We start from the raw sequence: 18754 nt of genomic DNA on the forward strand, positions 1-18754 counted from the left end.
GCCGAGGCGGCGCGAAGGTGCGGCGGGTGGGTCCGGAAGAGCCGCTCCAACCTGAGGGAATCCGGTGCTTGGAGTCCGAGCCGCCTTTTGGCTACCTGCACCCGCTTCTTTGGCTGCGTTTCGGTGTTGCTCGCTGCGTGCGTGCCTTGTGCCTCTTTTAGCAGCTGGTATCCCACATTGTGGTGACAGCAGTCCTGAAATTAAAGGACGCCTGCTCCTTGGGAGAAAGGCCATGGCAAACCTAGACAGCGTCTTAAAAAGCAGAGACATCACCTTGCCAACAAAGGTCCGTATAGTTAAAGCCATGGTTTTCCCAGTAGTGATGTATGGAAGTGAGAGCTGGACCATAAAGAAGGCTGATCGCCGAAAAATTGATGCTTTTGAATTCTGGTGCTGGAGGAGACTCTTGAGAGTCCCATGGACTGCAAGAAGATCAAACCTCTCCATTCTGAAGGAAATCAGCCCTGAGTGCTCACTGGAAGGACAGATCCTGAAGCTGAGGCTCCAACACTTTGGCCACCTCATGAGAAGAGAAGACTCCCTGGAAAAGACCCTGATGTTGGGAAAGATGGAGGGCACAAGGGGAAGGGGACGACAGAGGACGAGATGGTTGGATAGTGTTCTTGAAGCTACAAACATGAGTCTGACCAAACTGCGGGAGGCAGTGGAAGACAGGAGTGCCTGGCGTGCTCTGGTCCATGGGGTCACGAAGAGTCGGACACGACTAAACAACAACATCCCACATTATTATTATTATTATTATTATTATTATTATTATTATTATACCCCGCCCATCAGACTGGGTTGCCCCAGACTCTGGCCCAGCCACTCAGGGATACGACTCTGGCAGGGATGGCAGCGAGAATTGGGTTAGCTTTAACGCACCTCACAACGGAGCTCAGAAGTAGGATGTGCTCCCAAGTAAGGCCAACTCTACAATTCTATTATTCTCTCTCTCTTTTTAACTCTTTATTGAAAAATAAAAAAGTACAAAATTGCAAATGCACAGAGTAGGATAAGACAAAAATGAAGGGGGGAAAAACAAGAAATAAAACCCATATGGGAAACAAAACAGGAAAAAAGGTACTCTCAGTTTTTATAAATACCATATTTGATTAATGTGTGGTTAACTACAGTAACAATCCCCCTCTTTTTTTGCAATGTACACAATACAATTCTATGATTGTTAAGTGCACAGGAGTACAGTCTTGAGTGACTTTGGCTGCAATCCTGAACACACCTGGGAACAAACCCCACTGAACAATATAGTAGGACTTCCAAATAAACATGCATAAGATTATGTTGTTACGCACTGCAAGGGGAGAACAGAAATTCCCGCACCCTTTTTTGTCTGCTAAAAATCATTAATAAGGTTTTTCTCACCACTGCATTTATTTATTTTTTAAAAAAGTTTTAACTTTCCCATTTGTTGGCCTGCAGCTATTTAAAGATGTGTCAGTCGTGGGGGTGGGGAAAAGCATCATAAATAGACTCTCACGCACCCAGTTCCCACATGGAAACAGCTTTTGGCTGCTGCTCTGGAAGGTTCTGCTCAAGGTGGGCCTATATTAGGGCGTATTTATGTGTCTACTTACTACAAAGTAAGGCCCACTGAATTCATTGCGACTGCTGCATAAACATGATTATGATTAAAAAGAGAACTTGGTGAGGACAGAACAGTGCTAATGAATTGTTATCAGTTACATAAAAGGCAATGCAAAAGAAAATATAGAAGATACTGCCCTTTTTACACTAACTCTTACAGTTGTGGGAGTCTTGTCTTTTGGATTTGACTACGCTAATTAGAGCAATCGGTTCTGGCAGACAGGATTGGAATCTATAAGGCAAAAAAAGGTTAAGTCCAGTCAAAGGCGACTATGGGGTTGCGGTGCTCATCTCACTTTCAGGCCAAGGGAGCCGGTGTTTGTCCACAGACAGCTTTCCGGGTCATGTGGCCAGCATGACTAAACCGCTTCTGGCGCAACTGGACACCGTGGCAGAAACCAGAGCGCACAGAAACACTGTTTACCTTCCCGCTGCAGCAGTACCTATTTATCTACTTGCACTGGCATGCTTTCATAGAATCATAGAATCATAGAGTTGGAAGAGACCACAAGGGCCATTGAGTCCACCCCCCTGCCAAGCAGGAAACACCATCAGAGCACTCCTGACATATGGTTGTCAAGCCTCTGCTTAAAGACCTCCAAAGAAGGAGACTCCACCACACTCCTTGGCAGCAAATTCCACTGTCGAACAGCTCTTACTGTCAGGAAGTTCTTCCTAATGTTTAGGTGGAATCTTTTTTCTTGTAGTTTGGAACCATTGCTCCGTGTCCGCTTCTCTGGAGCAGCAGAAAACAACCTTTCTCTCTCTTTTTTTTTTAAAATAATATTTATTGAACATTTTCAAATATAACAGAAAAAATAAAAATAAAATAAAACATCCATTTTATAACCTTATTTTCATTAGCATCTTGCCAGGACTTCCCCACCCCACCCCCTCTTGTATTCCAATTCCTTCAAATAGATTCAGCAAGTTCTTACCCCAAATTTTAAACTTATTATAGTTAACCCAATGTTAAGAATGTTTTTCCATCCCCTAAAATCGACCCCGCTCCCTTCCACGAGTTCCCCTCTTTAATATGCAGAACAGATTAAAATAAAAGAAAATAGAACAAAGAATAAAATATAATTTAACACCCTTTGGATTCCAAATTTCCCTCCCCCCTTTCCCGGTTGCATTCCCCAATGTCCATCAATGCCTGTTGTCATCCTGGAGATCCCACATCTAGGCCGAAATCCTTCACAAGTCCACTTTGCCGTCTTTTTAATAGTCTTTGCCGTCTTTTTGATCATCTTTAGTTTCAAGCGTCCAATCTTGGAAAAGCTCTATCTCAAAAAGGTCCATTTTTTCCATCCAGATCTCTGTATTTAAGAGTAAAAACTCCAATTTTGTTTCTTTAGACCTTTCAAATCTGGATGTCCCAAATGTTCCCACTTCCAGCTTTGTCCAATTCTTGTTGTTCATGTTGTTCTTATTATTCTCTCTCCTCACTTTCCTCTAGTTTCTTTTCCTGCTCTCCTGCAAAAATGTTCCAATTCCAAAAGCTTCTAAATCCCCTACAGAGGCTTTGTTATTCAGTAACAAAACTTTACGTCAAGTCCCTTCCATTCTTCAATAGATAAATCTATTGTCTCCTTTAGTGTAGAGACCTCTGTAGACAAAATAGTGTTCCATTTCTGCAGTTTCCCAGGAGATAAAGAGTCCAATTCAAATTCCATGCCAGCAATACTTGTAGTGTCCCACAGCCCCTCTAGAGGGATTATAGTAACTCAGTTTCCTTCCAGATCACACCCAACAGTCAAAGTAACTTGTTATTCCTTGTTTTAAACAATTTATATCTAATTTGTAACAAATGTAACCGGCAAAGTCCTCATAACAAAGTTCTCTTTTTATTCTTCAGCTTTGACAGCTCCTTTGACAGCTGTCAAAGCCTTTATTTCTCCTCTCCCGGCGCTCTCGTGGATCGCTCCCGGTTCCCGGGGGGGGGGGTTGCATTTTAGCTCACGTTCTACTTTTCTCCTCCAGCCCAGTCTTATAATTTTCCATCGTGAAATTAGTGACTTTATCAAAATAAGGTAGCACTCGATCTTAGTTGTTAAATCCTTTGCTTTAAATCCTCTACGACAGGGGGGAGACTGACTTCCTTTTTGCACCTCCCCCGCTCGCTCCGAATTTAATTTTTTTTCCCTTTTTAAGTCCAGTTTCCAATTACTCACGGGTTGTTCTTTTTAATCCGAATTTTCAATGGAAGAAGTCAGCGCTCTCCGCCAAATGGCATGCGGCTTCGCTCGGTAGGGGAAGCGGAGGACTCATAGCACCACACAGCCCCCCCCGGCACCCGCTCCGTAGCCTTTAAAAAGGCTCCTTCGCGGGGCCCGCCGAGTCACCATGCCCATGGGTTTCAGCGCCCATGGTTTTTAAGGGTCCCCGCGACGCCGACACGGTAGAACCCAGCCCCTGCCGAGCAGGCTCCCTCCGGAGCTCGGAGGGAGTCCGCCATTCGGCGATGGCGCCAACCCGGAAGTCCAGAAAACAACCTTTCTCCCTCCTCTATGTGACATCCTTTTATATATTTGAACATGGCTATCATATCACCCCTTAACCTCCTCTTCTCCAGGCTAAACATGCCCAGCTCCCTTAGCCGTTCTTCATAAGGCATCGTTTCCAGGCCTTTGACCATTTTGGTTGCCCTCCTCTGGACACGTTCCAGTTTGTCAGTGTCCTTCTTGAACTGTGGTGCCCAGAACTGGACACAGTACTCCAGGTGAGGTCTGACCAGAGCAGAATACAGTGGCACTATGACTTCCCTTGATCTAGATGCTATACTCCTATTAATGTAGTCCAGAATTGCATTGGCTTTTTTAGCTGCCGCGTCACACTGTTGGCTCATGTCAAGTTTGTGGTCAACCAAGACTCCTAGATCCTTTTCACATGTACTGCTCTCAAGCCAGGTGTCACCCATCTTGTATTTGTGCCTCTCATTTTTTTTTGCCCAAGTGCAATACTTTACATTTCTCCCTATTAAAATTCATCTTGTTTGTTTTGGCCCAGTTCTCTAATCTGTCAAGGTCGTTTTGAAGTGTGAACTGCTAGGTTGTCAGAAGCTGGGACAGAGCAACGGGAGCTCACCCTGTTGCAGCGGTTCGAATTGGAATCTATAGCATATTATTAAAGATGCATCCCTATACACATCGGAGAGCAAGTCCAGTTGGATTTACTTCTCACTAGACATCGCTTCTCAGCAGAGTAGGATTGTATTGCAAGATTAATTTTGAGTAGTAGAGACTATTCTTTCAGGATGGTTTATTCCATTGAAGTCTGCTTTTTTGATTACTTTCCCAACCTGGTCAGTATCTTAGTTATTAGGAAACATAATGCATGTTTTACTGAGTACTTTCCCCCCATCCACTACTGAGTACTACATAGCCAATACATACACATTCTGTGAAAAGGCCTTCATTTTCTGCAGTGCAGTAGACCCACAACTTACTGCATAACTACCATTTTCATGTAATCTGTGTGTTGGTTCCTCCCTTTGGTAGTGGCTGCTAATTCTCAAACACCTCTTCCATTTATTGGTTGCTGATGAGACCTGCCTGAACTGTCAAATGTGGAATCAGCATGACAGAGAATTACTTCCTATATTGTGGACATGTAAAATATGTTTGTTTTTTTATCCATGCTAATTTAATAAGTATATTATGCATAGCTGCGTAACCGGCTGGAACTCCCAAATGCAATGGTATAATGACAACATGGGACCTGATCTGTCATTAGTGAAACTGTTATGTACTGAGTTGAATAGGATCCAAACTGCAGCAGTCTGATTGGTCCTAGAACAATAGGATCCAAATTGCAGCAGTCTGATTGGTCCTAGAACAATAGGATTCAGAATGCAGCAGTCTGATTGGTCTTAGAACAATGCAGCAGTATGATTGGTTGGCAGGAACCACCCAATCATGCTCCAGATATAAGTGAATCCACAACCTGATTGGCTTACAGTAGAATTCCAGAATTAGCCAATCATGTGCAGCCCATTGTGTAAATAATGTATATAAAGCAGATACTTTGAGGGGACATTCATTCATTCCTCCTCACCACTATGAGCTGAATAAAGAGCATGAAATCACTTTGCGACTCTGAGTATATTTCAGAAACTACAATCCTTTTTCACATGTACATTTATAGGATTAAGTTTCGTAATCCTAAACACAATTCTTTGAAAATGAGGGGCCCTTAATAGCGGTGTGTCTAACAGCCTAGCCGTGCCTGTCTTTAAAAAAAAAAAAAAATGTTCCATTGAAACTGTGTAAGGAGGTTCCTTTTTTTTTTTAAGCAGGACTTAAAAAAAAATTTTACTTGTAAGAAAACAGAAATGTACAAAAGAACATACAAAAGCAATGTTTAAAAACTGAATTGAAATGACCGAGTTCTAAATACAGGAAACCCCTGCAAATTATAAATGAATAGATCGTAAGTATAAACAAGGGCTTTTGGAAATAATCAGCCAACACTGGCAGGATTTCCAGTCGGGCATGTTCCTGAGGATATTTATAATTCCAAAATACATGGTTTTGTTTTTTTTAAAATCCCAAGGTGTTCTTCAGAGCCCCATGACTTGCTTGTGCTTTTAAATTTGTGTCAATTCTGACATGACCATCAAATACCAGGCTCCCCCCTCCCCCGACGCCAGCAACAATTTCCGAAAAAAACTCAAGTATTTTTTGCAAAGCTTTGTTCCTGCCCTCCAACCCCTTATTGTCCTCATTTGCTGCATTCCTGAAAATATTTAATAATCAAGCTTGTTGATTCTGGTAAAATAGTCACAAAGTATTCCCTGAATTGGGACGCGGGTGGCACTGTGAGTTAAACCACAGAGCCTAGGACGTGCTGATCAGATGGTCGGCGGTTGGAATCCCCGTGACGGGGTGAGCTCCCGTTGCTCGGTCCCTGCTCATGCCAATCTAGCAGTTCGAAAGCATGCCAGTGCAAGTAGATAAATAGGTACCGCTCCGGCGGGAAGGTAAACAGCGTTTCCATCCAGTGCTCTGGTTCAACAGAAGTGGCTTAGTCATGCTGGACACATGACCCGGAAGCTGTACGCCGGATCCCTCAGCCAATAAAGCGAGATGAGCGCTACAACCCCAGAGTCGGTCACGACTGGACCTAAGGGTCAGGGGTCCCTTTACCTTTATTCCCTGAATTATTCATTCTATCTTTTCCCAAAGCGTTTGATTTCACACAATTTTTTGGCAATGTTCATCCATTGCATTATTTAGGCTGAGGCTAAATTGGCTAGGGCTTCCTTCCAATGAGAAAATGGGCAATAACCTGACCTTACCTCCCTCCCCTCCCCCGAGTTGCGAAATTTAGCATTTTTCAGAATCCTAAGCCAAGTGGCCTTATTTACCCAGGCTCTCAGAACTGGTACCATGTAGTGTTCCCTCAAAAGCTTCCCTCGTAAAAATGCCTCTCTACTGTATTAAAAGCCTTTTCTGCATCAACAGCCTACTGTCAGTCAGCCCAAGAAACAACACTAATTTCCCTCATTTTCTCTCACCTGATGGTTGTTTTAAACATTTAACAGATCTTTGTGCGTAAAAAAGTCCATGGTTTTAATCGTTCTGCTAATACTGAGGGTAGAATTTTGTGGTCCATATTCAGCACTGTGCATCCACACTTATTTCTTTCCAGGGTCCTAGTATAATTTGTGATATTTCCCTGAGCAAACTGGAAATGTCTGCCTTTCTATACAGTATGAAAATTATAAAAGTTAATCTGGGAATAAACTGTACTTTAAACACTTTAGAAAATTTGTTGGTGTAATTGTCTTGGCCTGGCCCCTTATTCTATTTTGATTGTATAGCACGTTGTATAACATAGTAACTCATGCGTCCAACATCCTTTTTTTGTGACACTTCTGTATGTTTTGTTAAGAATTGCTGACAGTGAAAATCCTGTTCATTGTTACTCAAGAGCAAGTATGTTCAATGGGACCTACTCCTAAGTAAGTGTGAACAGGATTGCAACCTAAATTATATAATTATAAATTGAATTATATTTAATACAGGAAAGGTATAGTTTTCTATAGTATACTAAGGATTCCTGAATCTCATCCTCCATTGGAAGAATTACCTTTAGATTGTTTTAGTGGTGAAATCGGTTTAAATCTGAGTCTGAAACTAATAGGTTTTCTTGATTTGCCTCTACAGTCATAAATACCCTGGTTAGAGAACAGCCTATCTTTTGCTATGCCAAGCATTTTATAATTTGAATCTCAAGTTTGTTTGTTTTTAATTTAGCTGTTTTGATTTTGTGTTTTCTGCTGTATACTGTATGGAGTGGCCCTAACCAGACTTAATATGGGTTACATGTTTGCAGAAATAAAAAATGTATAAGTTGTACACAATACACCATCACAGAAAGAGCTTTTCATACAAAATTTATTTCACACTTTTTATACAAATATCCACAGGTGATTTTTAGCCGTGATTTAACATTAGATGTTAGCGACAGTCAATGTATAAAATGAATATATATACCAGTGACGTGACTTGAGATGACACTTTATTATAAAGACCAGCCCTAATTTAGCACTGCCTATGGATTGGCAACCACCTTTTTTTGACAAGGAACCAGAATTACAATTGTATGTTTTTTTAATGAGAAGATGCAGTAGTGTTTTAAAGTTCTGCCTTTTCAAGTTTCAAAGCCCATAGCTGTGGGATCCTGAACGATAATGATTTAAGAAGTGCTGCTATGAGGCTCTTGTAATAGACCCTGTTTAGCTGAGACAAAGCAGCAGTATTTGGTGGAATACGTTGTGAGGCAGCGGAGTTGGTAAATGAGGTTTGGCAATAATAACTTTAAATATTTAATTTTTTTAAAAGGCTTTTTTTGGGGGGAAATTAATACTTTTTTTATATAAACTGCGTGGTCAGAGTTTTTTTCTCTTTTTTTGGTTGGTCCGAAGATTATGATTCTATGAAGCCTTGAGTTGGAAAATAGACCATAAGGGCCATTTTGCCCAATTCCCTACAACAGTGCAGGAAGAAGAGTTTGGATTTGATATCCCGCTTTATCACTACCCGAAGGAGTCTCAAAGCGGCTAACAATCTCCTTTCCTTTCCCTTCCTCCCCCACAACAAACACTCTGTGAGGTGAGTGGGGCTGAGACTTCAGAGAAGTGTGACTAGCCCAAGGTCACCCAGCAGCTGCATGTGGAGGAGCGGAGACGCGAACCCGGTTCACCAGATTACGAGTCTACCACTCTTAACCACTACACCACACTGGAATTTTTTGCCCAACATGGGTCTCCACGACTCTAGAGATTTAAGGGTCTCGTGCTCTACTGACTGAGTGATCCCAGAAAAAGGTGGAATGAAAGAAGTTGAACTTGACAGCCTTGGAAAGGACAATAATCACCATCAGCTAGTGATTTATTTTTATTTATTTATTTTTGTAGTGTAACTGTAAGGCATATAGGGTCTGGTTCCTGAAGATAGATATTTAAAAGTTTGCATAGTTTTCACCCAATCTCAAACTATCTGCACATACTAAAGCTTCTGTTGATATTTCACATATAGTAAATGTTACAGCACATTTATGATCCTTGCTTAATCAGTACCAATGAGGGCTTTTTTTAATATATAGAGATGTAGCTTAAAAAACACAGCAAATAACTTGGTTACAATCACAAGTATCAAACTGTATGGAACTATTCTTAAAATCAAAATTTAGGTATTTAGGACATTTAGTCAGTAGTCTTAAATTGGACCGGTGAAGATCCATAGTTAAATTTATTCGTAGCTTATCCTTTGTTTCAAGTGCGATAACATTTGCAGTAGTTGATCTTGTTGCAAATACAAAGCTAGAAAACCTCCCCCCTCGTCCCCCACCCACCCATGGAACACTTGCCACATAAGTTAGTCATATAAAACTTCTATAGATAAAACAACTCAGGTATGCATTAGTGCACAAATTATTCTGAAGATACAATACTTCCTCTATTACACAATCAGAAATATGTATAAAGAAGAATTTTACAAGAATGTTTTAGTCGTTGGTATCCAAAGGTTTAAGAATTGGCACATCTGGTGGAAACTGTTCGGTCTTAAACCCTGAACTCTTACACACTATTGCTCACTATATTTAAAGTTCATTAAAAAAAGAAAATCTTTGGCTTAACAGTTAGTCAAAGACAAAGATTTATGGTAAAAATAAATATATAGGAATGACTTACAGTATATACAAAAAGTACAACCAATATTCAAGCTTTGAAAAACAAACCTGTGTATATTTGGTGTGAGCAACAGGAGCACACAAACTGATCTTTAAAAAGCATGATTGAAAGAAGGCCTATTGCACATTTTAAGATAATGCTGGCTACCATGGCTGCGGACAAGAGTTAGGACAAGGAATTAGCAGATTTAGGGCACAATTGTATAGATGCTTATTTAGGAGTAAGACCCATGGAACTCAACAAGACCTGCTCCTGAGTAGACATCTATACGATTGCACTCTTGGAGATTTCAAAATTAGCTGACGTATACATGTCAATGCCGCTATGCATGTTGGTGGGTGGTGATTTTTCAGGTGGCAGGGCAGTAATTTTAAAACTCCCCTCCCTTTGCCACAGTAGGATCAGTACAGTAGTTAAAAGGAAGGAGTGCCTTTAAATTAGGGCTACCATATGTCCGGGTTTTCCGTGGACACGTGGGAATTGGGTTACAAAATGGAGTCAGGGTGGATTTTTCCTTAAGTGGCAAAATGAATCGGGGAACAACCTGGACATATGGCAAGTAGGGCTTTTTTTAAAAAAAAAAATGCTAAAAAAACCCCAGCTTTGGGCAATATGGCAACCCTATTTAAACGCATGCAAAGCGCCATGCTCTCACTACTGAGAAACATCCCCTATTCTCCATATATTCATAGACAGAAGGAATGGCTTTTGCATGAATATGACTTCCAGACAAAGCTAAGCTTCACCTCTCCTTTAGAAATTTAGCCACACCAATTTGCATCGGTTCTTGAATCCATACTTCTTCTTTTTTTACAAGAACACATACACATGTATTGGCAGAAACAAAAAACAAATAAACCCAACAACCAACCAAATGTACGAAAGCTTGACAAAATGTCGGGAAACGTTTGCTTCTGTTGCATGCGGGGGGAGGGGGGTTTACAAAACAAAAACAAAAAAAGCCTTTCAAAATCCAAGCCATACATTCCCCCCAAAATGAAAGAACCCGTTACTTTACTTACATGGGCAAAGTGAAAGGTTTGATTTTAGCAGACTCCCATCAAAGTTTACAACCTATTTTCAGTGCCATGGCTTAATCCTAGAAATGGGAAGGAATAAACTTGCGACCATTTGCAGAGTGTCTCTCACAAGTGAATACTTACAACCAGCTTCCATATGCATGAGAGTAAGGGAGAGTATCTTCCAGGGGATTTTTTTGGGGGGGGCTGGGGTGCCCCTAAAAACCAGGCAATATAAAGCATGTTCCAAAGTTAATGCTTGGCTTGCTACCACTGGGAAGTTGCAACCACAAATGGGAGAGGTAGGCAATGCCAATCTGTCACACTCAAGTCTTATACCGTATATGTGTCTGTGTAGTGTTGTGTGGCTGGACTCTCCTCACAAAAAAAGTGACGTTGCGTTCCATGCAAGGCGATATCCCCTCCCACCAAGACACAGATTTAAATAACAAAAGACCAATGAACTGAAATGTTAAAGAGCACCCATGTTTAGGGAAATGATCATAGTATCTTTCATAGGTTAGCTGCTCAGGTATGCAAGAAAACAGGGCAAGAAGGTTAGCCAGGTTGAGACAGGACCGAACATGCAGTTCGAACTAATGCAAACTTCAAATTCTCGCAGGAGAGTTCTAATAAGCCACATATCTCAGGTTACTTCATCTCTATTTAGCTCTTGGACAATCGCCTCTCCTACACAATTGGCTCAACCATTCCAGAGACAGAGCAGCCTGAGATTATTTTCCCTCTACAGACTCTCTCCCCTCTTCCTTTCCTGCCTGATAATTTCAATTAAAACTGAAATGGCTTTTGAACATTGGACATTTTAGATAAGGCATGTAGATTGGTTTAAGCAGTCTTCAAAGTTAGGTCTGTAAAACAAAAAAATGCTTTCGTATAGAAGTAACAATATTTTTTTTAAGGCAGCTGTTTCTCTACATAGGACTTCCATCCTTCCATCATGTGAATCAAATACACTTTTTTTTTTAAAATGAGCCTTCAGTTCAGGGGTGATCCCTAGGAATAACTTTCGTTTTCATCCCATTTCGTGATCCACTGTTTTTTTGCATAATTCTCTTTAGTTTTTCCTTCTTTGATCTGCCTCTCCTCTTTCCGAATTCTTACAGCGTGGTAGCGTGGGACGCTGTCATCGTACCTGGAACGCTGGAAGAACCCACACTATAAGGGAAGGAAATCCAAGATAGGAGTTAGATGTGCGGTTATGTCCTTGTGCCGGCAGAACACAGACAAGCCTTTCTTTAAAGAGAACAGGCAAAATGCAGCACCCCAAATATAGCAGCAGCAGCAGGAGTCGGCAAAGAGCGCAATCCAAGCAGGTAAATAGAAATCACTTCCATTAATCTCAAATCTACCTTATAAAAATAATACTTTTTTTAAAAGATGAAAAAAGTTGAGCCAACATAGTTATACTCTGTATGTTGTCAATATAAAAATTGAGTTTGTGGATTCTGGGATTAATAATCCTATATTAGTAAACTATGAAAACAGAGCCAAGGTCTCACAAATATGGTCTCTGGTGGTGGTGAGGAATTTCTTAAGTGACAAACAGAGCAAAATATTGATTTCAAGTTCTGCATATCAGGACTTGGGGGTGAGGTGGGCAGAATCGGGAATGGCATCTCACTTTGTGCCAGTTTGGATAGAAAGGCAGAAACCTAACTCTTCCCCTCCCCTCCAAAAAACAAAAACCCAATTCTCTAGCACAGGCACAGGCAAACTCGGCCCTCCAGATGTTTTGGGACTACAACTCCCATCGTCCATGACCACTGGTCCTGTTAGCTAGGGATGATGGGAGTTGTAGTCCCAAAACATCTGGAGGGCTGAGTTTGCCTATGCCTGCTCTAGCACAAACTGAGGATTCACAAGGGATGAAGTAAGGGGATGAAGACCAGGCCGAAAGGCATCCAGCAGTGAAAACTTCTCTTGTGCAAAGCTCCCCACTTTTCTAAAGAACTTTGGGAGGGAGAGAGAAGGGATCGGCCTTCTCACTTCACAGAAGGCTGGGGGCAACCAGAAGTGGAAAACACCCCTCTCACCACTTGACTGCCTCAAAGCTACATCCTACTCGGTGGAAGAGTGAGGCTTTTCAGTTTTGCTATTTCCCAGTGCCTTCCCTCCTAGCTTGGTATGAATGCTGACTCTCGCCCCCAGCTGCCCGATTTCTACTTGCAGCTGCCAGACACGACAGTAGGGCATGTGTTGATAATACACAAGAGACAAATAATTAATAATACACGAGAGCAATGCCCTGTAGGCACTGTTCTCCATCCCTGCGGGGGGGGGGGTGTAGCCTTGCTTATTCTACCCTGTTTCCTCGAAAGTAAGACATCGCCCGAAAATAAGACCTACTTCTAGTTTTGCCTCTCGCTGTAATATAAGGCCTCCCCGATAATAAGGCCACCCCGGAACATAAGGCCCCCGAAGCTACTGTAAGGCGTTGTACCTTATACAGGTAATAAATTTCCTCTTTTTTTTGTTCAACAATAAATGTGTACCGTATTCTTCTTCATGCAAAAATATGACATCCCCTAAAAAAAAAAAAAGACCTAGCGCATCTTTGGGAGCAAAAATTAATATAAGACACCGTCTTATTTTCGGGGAAACAGGGTATGCACTCTGGAGGCCAGAAGCCTAACTCGTTTACTTCCATGAGCCTGTTAATCTCATCACCAGTTTCCCTGGGATCTCAATGTCCTTGAGATGTCCCGTTTTTCTAATGACAGGCCCTGCTGGTTCCTCTCGCCTACGTATGAGAAATGCCAGCAGGAACTTTGGGACCTGTCGGTCTTGAGAGTGCATGCTACGCAGGCCTTTTCCTCTAGTCTCTCAAGCTAAGCTTGGCTGGGGCTGACATCTCACTGTTCAGCATGTTGAATGTTCTGCTTAATGGTGCTTCTGATTGGTTTCTGCAAATCTCACGAGATCTGAAAACCACCTATGGATACAGGGAATTAGCACAAACATCCGCAGGCATTATCTTGCCTCCGGTTTTTCACTCATGGCAAATGGGCACCAGATTAGAAGCTCATAGGCCTCTCAATCCGTCCCTCACCTCAGTGCCTGAGTCTTGAGACTGTTCAACAGTCTCAGAACCTAAGATAAATGCTCGTTTTGTCTGACAAATGACTCATTTCAGCTTCTTTCAGAGGTAATGCTTTTGCTCATTAAAGATCAAAGTGGTTGCCCTGGCAATCCAGCAAGCAGAATACAATATTTATTTAAATATGACTTCAGGTTTCGCAGCAGCACAAGGCATCATGCAGAAGGCAAGCTTCAGAGGAGAAATGCATATTTAAGGATAGAAAACAGAAGTTCAAAATTCACCATAAACTTCCCACAGAAATTGACAAATTGAGAACAGCCCTTTACGAGAAAAAGCAGTACCAGCAATAAAGGCTTTCGGCATGCATTAGTGGTTAATAAAGCTATTGAACTTCTGAGCACAGGAGCGAAACATATGTAGAATCCTACAATCTATATATGGTATGGCTAATGCTATATTGAAGCCTATGTCACATTGATTTAATTGTTGTGGACTGCAATCACAGCCCACAGTCCAGATGCACACGCACGCACGCACGCACGCACATGCGCGCACACACACACACCACAATCATATACATGTCTACTCAGATTAAAGTCCCACTCAGTTCATCAGAGCATTCTCCCAAGTAAATGGGTCCAGGATTGCAGCTTTAACTATACAAGATCTCAAAGTAGCTGTTTTACTACAAAGGAATTTCAGAAATAGACTGGAAAGAGAAGCTGCTGAATTACAACTTATCACCAAACTTAAAACCATGGAGAAACCTGGTCTGAACAAAGACCTTGGATTCTTATCTCATTATACATGACAAAGCCATTTTTCACCTTTTCACCCCTTGCTTTTTCCTGTAAGACCTATTGCAGTCGTTAAGAGTCGTCAACAGGCTCATCACAGCTATCTGCCAATCACCCATTCCCACCACCCTTCTGAGTAATACCCCTCCCCACCTTCTCACTATATAGAAGGGTCTGGAAACTTCTGTTTCAGTGTATCTGAAGAAGTGTGCATGCACACGAAAGCTCATACCAAGAACTGACTTAGTTGGTCTTTAAGGTGCTACTGGAAGGAATTTGTTTAGCTTTAACTATGTGATGGATTGGGGAAGTAAAACCTTAAAATGCTAATGCCATAGTGGCGATTGTTTTTAATGTTGAAAGAACCCACAGGCAGGTTTAAACGAACCACCTCTAATAGTTTCATTAACTACCTATATGAAAACTTGCATCGCAGTCAGTGGAAGAAAACCATTTTCACACACACACACACACACACACACACACACACACACACACACACAGGCTTAGAGCTTCTTGCTTCATGTTTCAGTGGGAAAGCTAAAGTTGGGATGGGTGCTAATTTCTATTCAGGTCTCTCATGCTTTCTCTCTCATGCTATCAACTCACATTCGAACAAAACAGCACAGGAGGTTCCAAGGCTGTCCAAGCCTCACATCTGAAAATGCTCCTATATCTAGGTGAGCGAGCTGGAGTTACCTAGCTCCTCGTTGTTTGCCAATGAATGGCAGCTTGGCTCCACAATTTCCCTTCCCACAGCAGTTTACCTCTAAGGCAGCTACAGAATCCCAGCACCTTGCAGAGGATTCTCAGACATGTCCTAGGATCCACACGCATTAACATGGGGCAGGAGGTCAAATCCTCATAGGTCCATGTGGATCCAGAGTTCAGTCTAGGACACATCCAATCCTCTATTGCATATTGCAGAGAAAGATCCATTGTGGTTGGGCAAGGTGGCCTTCGGGAAAGCTTGCCACTGGGCCAAACTATATAGAACATTCAACTTTTGCATTTAGCTTAATGTGAAGGTATTAAAAATTATATATAGCATCAGCCATAGGGCTAGGACTGATCATTATTGGGACTGCAGCATGTGGGGAGGGGTAATTTAACCAATTCCTCCTTTGCTGCGGAAAATCCCTCTTCTGGAGCTCGCATTTGCTTTGGCCAGGGTGGGTGCAGGAATCACAGCAAGGGATTTCCTCCCAAGGTGAACAGCAACTTCGGAGAACGGAGGGATCCTGACAATTATCATCCCCTCTCCATTATGGGAAATAGGAAGCCCCGAACATATTTTTTTAGGTGTCCTTTTTATGTTGAGATTCGTAGAGGCACCACTGATCCTTTGCTGAAGAGGCTCACCAATCTTTCAGATGAGTCTAAACTTAATTCTCTCCTCTTAGGCAAAGATCACAAGACGACCTGGCTGGTAGCCAGATTCTGCACCCAGATTTGTAGGCACAGATCATCCTCTAGAATAAAATAGCTTACTAGGGAAATGCTGAAGTCGTCCTTTGGGGTGCCTCAAGGTCAATTTTTATGGTAGCCCAAATCTCAGTTGTATGGGTGTATGTATATATCTCAGTTTTAACTCATGAGCTATTGCTGCAATCTGCTCTGATTGAATATTTTATCTTTATGAACACTGTTTTTACTGTGTTATGCAAGCTGGTCTTTGACCATAGTAAATTATCTGTCTATCATCCCCTCTTCTTTCCAGATGATGCTATTTCCATTTTTTTACAATCTGCATATTGAAGTGTGCAGATGCCTTTAACATCATGTCTAGTTTGCTCCTGATAGAACCCATCTTCTCAATGAAGAACGGAGCCCGGGGACTCCTTAGAACATTTCCTTTTTTTCCATAGCAGAATAACATAGCTCCATGGGCACAATCTGTCACCTGGATCATGAGCCTACATGTTGAGAAGCTGGATTGCCATCCTTAGGCGGAAAGCCTTCAGAATTTCAAGGAAGAACGCACGAATAAACAGCTGTTAAAAATAATTGACGAAAGGATTTGCGTCTTCGTGCATTGAGAGAGGGAGAGACGGTTATAAACGACATAAGCAAGCGCAAATTGATATTTTGAAAACGCAGCAATTAATGGAAACAGATGCAGCAAGCTTCCAGTCATTAGCCACCACAACCAAAAAGCATGTCCCGCAGCAGCTAACAAATTCAAAAAAAAAACCTGATCAATTACCAATTACAGAAGTAGATCAATACTATGCATCAGAAGTAAGCCTCTCTTTATCAGATGGCTGAGCATGGATTTCAGCCTTGTGATATTTGGCATCATAATGATCTTTCTTATCTCTCTTGAAGAAACCACACTATAAGGAAGCAAGGCATTTAGTCAATGGTACGGACTAATGTGAAAAGCAAACAGAAAAAAAAGGTGAACCAGATGTATGTGCATGTTAAAATATCCGTCCAATTATGTCACAATAACCTTTAAAGCTGACTTGCTTGCAGTAGGACTTTTCCATCGCTGGCTTTGTCACTTGCTGTTTTCACCCTTCAGTTATATACATTATACATTATCAGCAAGCTGGCAAACATTAATTTTAAAAAATACGGGGAACCGGATATAAATGCTCCGTGCATGAGGCTGGCACTGATGAAATCACATAATGTTTGTTTTCTCTAGCAAAAAACAAAACCTGATTCACTTTTCTGAGAAATCAAACAGGTGTTTTAAAGAGGGAGGGACTGTGAAGACCCCCCCCCTTTTTTTGCCTATGTATAAAAAGGTTTCTGATGGAATTTCTGTGTCCCATTTTTTGTGTGGGCAACTCAACACCTTGACCTCAACTAATCTGAACAGCACTGAGAGGAAGAACTGTGGGAGGTGTTCATGAACCTTCCATTTCCTGTAAGGTTTTTGGCACACGGCATCGTCCTGCACACTGAGGTAGTGGAAAGGGTGGCATATTGAGTCCTATGGGACTCCCCATATATCCGGGCAACAATGCTTCGCACGGAGAATGATTGGGTCCATTAGGTAGCGAGCTGAAATCCTTATCAATTATCCTTTGCTGCAAGGGGCAGCACATTCATGTACACATACACACACAGAGCGTGTTTAGATGTAGATATGTGAAAAACATCTCAAGGTGGTGACCTGGTTCACACATAACGCTAGGGTATTTTTACATAACTACAAAGGACAGGATTCTGAAGCGAACCGAGATCATGAAAGAGACTGGCCCAGTTCATACAGAAAAAAGCTAAACCAAATCATAGCTTGGCACGAATGAGGAAAATTTGTGGGTTTCTTGGGAAGAAGATTGCGGCTGCTTTGTTCTTCCTCCAGTTCTGTTTCTACTATGCTGTGGTGAAATAAGCCATGGCGTGGCTTGGTTGCATCGAAATCTAGACTCAAGATTTATCATGCTGCAGATAAACCATGTACAGCAGTCAAGGTTTATTCTATGGCTTGCTGCTTGTGGTTTGCGGGAGATAAACCGCGGGTCTGATTTAGATGTAACACTAAGCCAAACCATAGCTTATCTCACAGCAGTGCAGAAGGAGCAGTATTAAAGGAATACGGCAGTCATGATATTCTTTCCAGGAATCTGGACATGCGATTGGTCGTGCTAAGCTATGGTTTGGTTTAGCATTACATGCGGTCTCCTTTATGATCTTGGTTAATTCAGAATTCTGTCATTTGTTAAAAAAAATAGCCTCAGTGCCAACGTTCAATCCTAACAAGATTGAGTCATGTCTATGCATATTTATTTTAAAATTAGGAATTGCTTCCCCATTTAATAACAAGTCTCAAAATTAATTTTCATGTTATAAATACTATTTTGGCATCTTATGAAGATAAATGCTATCCTACAAAAAAACAAAATGCACATGAGTTTAAAATTATCACCAGGTATTTTTCAGCACAAATAATTATAACATCAAAACTGGTTTTTTACCCCCTACTACTTGCTTGTTTAGGCAAGTTGTTTCACTTAACATCTCAACCAAAGGAAAGACATTTCCCTATACAAAGTGGATGGTGGTATCTTTCCATCTGTAAAAAAACAACCACCCCATGATCTGTGGAACACATATT

The 18754-nt window shown here is 41.6% G+C and overlaps 1 protein-coding gene and 1 long non-coding RNA gene across 3 annotated transcripts in view; one reads left to right on the forward strand and one right to left on the reverse strand.

Annotated features, from left to right (window-relative positions):
- The first annotated feature begins 7977 nt into the window (after positions 1–7977).
- LOC309335590 overlaps positions 7978–18754 on the forward strand; it is a 259519-nt gene continuing 248742 nt past the window's right edge. The window contains exon 1 of the long non-coding RNA XR_014153591.1: positions 7978–8606. This is a non-coding gene — a long non-coding RNA (uncharacterized lncRNA). The remainder of the gene's footprint in view (positions 8607–18754) is intronic.
- Positions 10384–18754, reverse strand: part of ITGA6 (integrin subunit alpha 6) — a 64009-nt gene continuing 55638 nt past the window's right edge. Inside the window, exons 25-26 of one of the 2 annotated variants that reach the window (XM_081863638.1) lie at positions 16889–17018; positions 11765–12000 (exon numbers count right to left, since the gene is read on the reverse strand). In XM_081863638.1, the coding sequence (XP_081719764.1) occupies positions 16911–17018 (108 nt within the window). In that variant the 3' untranslated portion in view covers positions 11765–12000; positions 16889–16910. Of the gene's footprint in view, positions 12001–16888; positions 17019–18754 lie in introns of both variants that reach the window. The other variant, XM_081863639.1, reaches the window with a different exon arrangement.

The sequence above is a fragment of the Podarcis erhardii genome, assembly GCF_964252035.2.
Source record: "Podarcis erhardii genome assembly, chromosome: 1".
Lineage (NCBI taxonomy): Eukaryota > Metazoa > Chordata > Lepidosauria > Squamata > Lacertidae > Podarcis > Podarcis erhardii.